Source organism: Zingiber officinale, chromosome 1B, assembly GCF_018446385.1.
Source record: "Zingiber officinale cultivar Zhangliang chromosome 1B, Zo_v1.1, whole genome shotgun sequence".
Taxonomy (NCBI): Eukaryota; Viridiplantae; Streptophyta; class Magnoliopsida; order Zingiberales; family Zingiberaceae; genus Zingiber; species Zingiber officinale.
In genome coordinates this window covers 152433805-152440051 of record NC_055986.1, presented here as the reverse complement: position 1 = coordinate 152440051, position 6247 = coordinate 152433805, and the positions used below count along the sequence as shown (strand labels likewise).

Sequence of the window (6247 nt, the reverse complement as noted above, 5' to 3'; positions counted from 1 at the left end):
ACGTCGGTGCCTAAATTGACAGAAAATAACGTCGGCGTCGAAATCGGCAGAAAATAATGTCGACGTCGAAATCGGTAGGGCAGGACGTTGGCGCCAAAATCAACAGCAGTAGGATAGAAAATAGATGTTGGCGCCGAAATCAATAACAGCAGTAGGAGACGACAGTGACAACAGGAAGCAATAACAGGGGGTGATAGAAAAAATTAAATTAGAGAAGAAGAGCCGTTCTGATACCATGTATGAATTAAGAAAAGGAAACAACTAACCATATTATTGTATCTTAAAATTGATACAGAGTATAAGGTAATATAATTAGATTAAGAAACCCTAAACTCTATAAAAAAAAGGAAAAAGTCTAAATTGCCCTAAAAATTATAAACAAATAAATATATAATCTAACATATTAGACACCTACCGAAACATTTTACACACGTTAAAAATTAATCCTAAAATTTATTAAAGCAATTATCTATGTAGATACGAACTGTACTAAGTCAAGGGGCAAAAGATAAATTCACATATATTTATTATACCTTCGAGAGAAAAATATGAAGTGAAATTTAAGCCATGATGAAAGGAGTTAGGCCTCTAAATCATACTATTATTCTTATTTCCTAGTTATCGTCCACTAATTAAGTAGGATGCATGTCAGGACCTTTCGAGAGATCGCGTGAGAAGATTCGCTAAGTAGCAACCATCATAATTATATTTTAGTTGTTAAATTAGGGATGAAAATTAATTCTTTTGATCAAAATTAATTAGTGATAGAATTATATTTTTATAAATATTTTGTATGTCAATTAAGACTGAATATTTCTTAGGTCGCTAATTGAAGACGAAATATTTAACGTGCCAACTCATCAACCCACGCATTAATATTTACATAATTTTATAACAGTAGATGCAGAGGGAGGCCTTAAATAATCTCGTGTCTTCATGTTCTCCGATGGATGCATAATTTACTGGGAAAATAGTAAAGATTGATCAATCCAAGTTTGCACTTTCATTTGCAAACTTTTATTGGCTTGTGTTATCGCAGCCCAAGTATGCACTTTCGATTGCGGCCAGCTTGGTAGTGACTGTCTTCATGTCCATCCTAGCATCAGGTGCTTCCCTTGAGCATGATAGGCCAATCTCAACCATAGAGGCTAGACACACTTCAATTTTGTCCTTCTGCCTGTCATCTCCCATAGTCAACAATATTACAGGATCAACAATTTCATCTACATTTTGAAAGAACTCCTCCACAGAACTTCGAAGCGATCGACCATCATAGAACATGTTATCCGTAGGCCTCTTCCCAGTCACCATTTCCAGCAGAAGTATGCCATAACTGTACACGTCTCCATGTGTGGAGACCTTTCCTCCCATGCCATACTCTGCCATGAAAAATCAAACATATACTTATAATCTCATAAGCAAAAGAGAAATTAAAAGAAAGTACTTAATAAATATTTTGTACCTGGAGGTATGTATCCGATGGATCCTTTTACTGCGATGGAGTAGCTCGGGTCTCCCGTCGTCGTCGCTGAGGACGCTCCATGGATGAACTTTGTCAAGCCAAAGTCACCCAATTTAGAGTGCATGTCGTAGTCAAGTAGAATGTTGCTTGGCTTCACATCACAGTGGACAATTGGAGTCTGGCCATGATGATGGTGGAGATACTCTAGTGCAGAGGCAATATCAATGGCTATTTTCAATCTTTGCTCGAGGCATAAATACTTTGAGGGATGTTTTGGATGCAGCCAATCTTCAAGACTCCAGTTAGGAACGAATTCTAACACCAGAGCTTTGAAATCATTGCCTCTGTGGTCGATGCTAGAGCAGCAAGTGAGGATCTTAACTAGATTTCGGTGTCTTATACTTTTAAGAGCCTCGCATTCTGCCATGTAACTCTTTAGAGCCCCTCTCTCTGCAAGGTTCAGTACCTTAACAGCGATGAGGTTCTGATAGCCATCGAGATTTCCTTTGTACACTGAACTGAAATTGCCGGTGCCAATGAGGTTGACAGAAGAAAATCCATCGGTTGCTTTTTGTAGCTCTAAATAGGAAACCATTCTAAATTTATCCCTTGAGGAAGAAAGCCTCGGTAATCTCTGGCTCGAAACCTTCTTTCTCAAGATAATGATGGTGGCGAGGAGAATGAAACAGAGAGAAGAACTGAGAATTGTGAGCACAACGATTCGTGGAGTATTGAAAAATTTTCCATCTTTAGAAGAATGCACGAGGCATGATGGAAGTTGTAACGCTGGAGCACCTCCACAAAGTCTAGAATTGCCATTCATGAAAATTTCGCTCGTGTTTGCAAATACGCCTTTTATTGGGACAGGACCTTCAAAATCGTTGAAAGAGATATTGAGATATTGGAGACTTTCCAACTCTGCAAAGAACTCTGGAATTTGGCCTGAAAATTTGTTGCGTGAAATATCAAGCCTGTGGAGGGAGCTCAAGTTTCTCAATTGCCTAGGTATGGCGCCTTGGAAGGAGTTTCCTTGCATGTAAAGGCTATTCAAGGTCTCACAGCCACCAAGTGTAACAGGAAGTTCGCCAGAAAGCTTGTTCTCAGAAATATCAAGTAGGACAAGAAGATTCAACTGGTTTACATCTCTTGGAATTGGTCCGGTAAAATAATTGTGAGACAAATCAAGAACCTTCGTTAGAGAAGAAATTTTGGCCAATTCATTAGGAATGGTGCCATTTAGCCGATTAAAGGAAACGTTTAGTTCGTTCAGTTGATTGCGAGCTGAAAAGCTTGACGGAATGTTCCCGTGAAGATCATTGTCCCCCAGTTGGAGGACTTCTAGCCAAGTGAGGTTCCCTAGGGATTCAGGAATGTGTCCGGAAAGCCTGTTTCTGAACAAATATAATTGAGTCAAGTTGGGAATCCCTGCAATTGTGCTAGGAATGGAACTGGTTATAAAGTTTTCGCTGAGATCAAGAAACTGCAGGCCTTGGAGCTTTCCAATCTCCGGTGGAATGGCTCCTGATATTTGGAGCCTATCCATGGCCAACCAGTCGAGCCGCGAAGAGAGGTTTCCGACGGAAGCAGGAAAATTCCCAGCAAGATAATTATGGGACAGTAACAACTGATTGAGATTTGTGCAGTTGGCCAAAGAACTGAAGAAATCCCAATCCTTGGCCTCCTTCGCCTCAAAGTGATTAATCGCCAGGCCTAGCACGACAAGATTGTTAAGCTGGCCTAGATTTGAAGGAATAACTCCTGAGAAACTGTTGTCAGAAAGATCGAGGTATTGGAGCTGAGAGGCATAAGAGAATGACCGGGGAATGGACCCTTGCAGATTATTACAAGACAGATAGAGGTATTGAAGCTCGGGAAGGGCCTGAAAAATATTAGGAGGAATAGCTCCCACAAGGCGGTTCACGGCCAGGTCCAGAATAGTTAGGGATGATAGATTATACAGAGACAAAGGGATGACACCTGATAAATAGTTGGCGGAAAAATCAAGATATCTTAATCTTGTGAGCTGGCCTAGGCTATCTGGTAGGTTCCCCTTCAAATTATTGTCTCCCACGGAAACACTAGTAAGATTCATGCAGTTTCCGAGGGAAGGAGGTATGTGTCCTACCAAATGGTTCCTAGAGAGGTAGAGAAGAGTGAGAGAGGTGAGGTTACCAAAAGATTGTGGAATTTGCCCTGTGAGACTGTTATTGGACAGCAAGATACGAGTGACAAGAGAGGATGAGCTGTTGCTCCCAAATGCAGGAATGGCGCCGGTGAGATTGTTGTTGCTGAGGAAGAGCCACAAGAGTTCCGGAAGCGTTTGGTATTCGTCTGGGATTTCTCCGGTGAGGAGGTTGTTGTAGAAGTCGATGACGCGGAGCCTCGAGCATCGGGCCATGCTCGACGGGAGGCTCCCTTGGAGCTTGTTGCTGTGAATGCTGATGGTGTGGAGTCTGGAGCATTGCGATAGAGTGTCGGGAATTGTACCCTCGAGAGCGTTGGAGCTGAGGTTGAGATATCGCAGGCGAGGCAAGTCGCCGAGCTCACGCGGAATGCTTCCATTGAGTTGATTGTTCGGCAAGTGAAGGACCCTGAGGAAAGTGAGGTCGGCGATGGCCGTAGATATCATGCCGGTTAGGCCAAGGGACTCTAGTCTCACGGCTGTAACGACTCTCCGTCGGCCTTCAGACTGACAACCGATGCCGTGCCAATTGCACACATTCAAGGTGTTATTAACGTTCCATGACGATAAGGTGTAGTGGGTATCAAGTAACAGAGACTTGAAGGCTAGTAGAGTCGTGGCATCGCCGGCGGCGGACATTGAGTTGGACGCGGATGAGGGTGAAACAAGGTAGAATTGGTAGGTTGACGCGGCTATGTAGGCTAGCAGGATTCTTTGAAGAAGAGAGAGTGGAGTTACGCTCACAGGAGAGTCCATATAATTGCTACAAACAATTAAACTGTGTGAGCAATTGTGGTGTGGGAATAGGGCTGGGCTGCTCGACTAATTTATACATTGAGTTGCGTGTCCGAGTTCTTTTTCCTCGAGTTGTCAAATTTTTTAATAATCCTATTGACAGTACTCAATTTTATTACTTTTCCCTTCAGTTTCAGTAACATAGGTAAATATGTGATTGAAACTTTCTTTTAGAAAAAGTACAATCACGTTTCGCTCATCGGCGAGAAATGTTCATGACTTTGCATTATTCTCATGCCTAATAATACTGACCGATGGATTTTGGAAAAGTACCGTGCGTTGGACGGCAATATATTGGAAAATTAGGTCGTTTACTAGTCAATTTCTTGTGACACTACCGTATGTTGAATGGTGGTATGTTCTTGTCACAGTATGGTATTCTGAATGGTAGTATATTGAAAAATTATTTCATTTATTCAGGTTATTTTCCTGTCTTTTATATACATATAATCTGATATTCAATAATTACGTGAGTGAGTTATCTTTTACCATATTATATATAATCTAATATAATAATTTGATTAAAAAAATGACATCAGGTAGGATAGTGATTATCCTACTTGCTGATGTGAAAAGGACAATTAAGGAGAAGACAAGAAGAGAAACTTTTAAAAAGAAAATTTTTTATTAAAATTTGAAAGGTTAATCCTTCAACATCTAAATAATGACACTTATATAGAACACATGCAATCTAAAACTCAAATAAAAAAAAAAATTATAATAATTACAATTAATAGATCTTAATTCCAATCTTTTAAAAAAGGAAATAAATTTTACTCGAAAAAGAAAGTAATTAACTTAATGATCTTAACTCAAATCAAAACGTGGATCAAGACAAATTCTCTTTAAAAAAATATCATAAATATGAAAATTTTCCTAATATCCAAAAACTAAAAATGATAAAAAATAGCAAAAAGGTCCTAAAAAAGATTTAAATGTCATAATTTGGGGCTCAAAATTGATACTTATAGTTTCATAAGTAAAAATTGTTGGTTTTCAAATTCTGCACACGTGATGACAGACAGAGTCTGATTCCGAGTCTCGAGTCAAATGTTATGTCCGTTTGAAGTTTAAAGACTCATATTGGACTTCAACACAGTTGGACTTGCATTAGTCTCCCCGTCTTGAAAAGAACTCGCCCTCGAGTTTAGATTTACTTCATTAGCAACCGTCGAATAAGAAGTTAAGTGCTTCACATTGAAGACATCAGAAGTCTTTATATGGCTAGGAAAATGCAACCTATAGGCATTGTCATTAATCTTCTGCAGTACCTCTCATGATCTAATTTTTCGATCCTTTAGCTTATTATATTCTCCAACAGGGAAACAATCACGAGTCAATACAACCCACACAAAATCTCCAATCTCAAAAAGTACTTGTTGACGATGACGATCGACCCGAGTCTTATACTTAGTATTGCTTTCCATAATTGTCAGTTTCACTTACTCATGAATACGTTGAAGATGCTCTGGCATCTCATCTTCTTTAGGACAAATTCGCCCTACATGTGGAACAGGGGCTAAGTGAAACTTTTGGGACCTTGATGTCCGCTAGAGGAGAGGGGGGGGGGGGGGGGGGGGGAATAGCGTCTCACCTAAAACGTCGCTTCCTACAATGGTTAGTACGCACAGCGGAATACAAAAACAAATACTAACAATAGAAAGCAAACCTAACACGTTGATTTAACGTGGTTCGGAGATAAAGCTCCTACTTCATGGCTGTCCATAAGGTGGATGATCCCGATCCGTCAGTAGATGATTCCCCGGAGAACTTCCGGCTAGCTTAGCTCATTGTGGGTTGAGAAACCT

General features: G+C 40.2%; 1 protein-coding gene across 1 annotated transcript; it reads right to left on the bottom strand.

Annotated features, from left to right (window-relative positions):
• Positions 1-916: 916 nt before the first annotated feature.
• On the bottom strand, positions 917-4426 carry LOC121985263 (receptor kinase-like protein Xa21). The gene is made up of 2 exons (XM_042538604.1): positions 1463-4426; positions 917-1379 (listed from the first exon to the last, which is right to left on the bottom strand). The coding sequence occupies exons 1-2, from the start codon at positions 4398-4400 to the stop codon at positions 1018-1020; spliced, it is 3300 nt and encodes a 1099-aa protein (XP_042394538.1). The 5' UTR covers positions 4401-4426; the 3' UTR covers positions 917-1017.
• Between the last annotated feature and the right edge of the window lie 1821 nt (positions 4427-6247).

Excerpts from the sequence above, each read along its gene's own strand:
- LOC121985263 (XM_042538604.1), bottom strand. The coding sequence starts at position 4,400 with ATGGACTCTCCTGTGAGCGTAACTCCACTCTCTCTTCTTCAAAGAATC. Across the intron at positions 1,380-1,462 it reads CATCGGATACATACCTCCAG|AGTATGGCATGGGAGGAAAG; the intron begins GTACAAAATATT and ends TTTTCATGGCAG.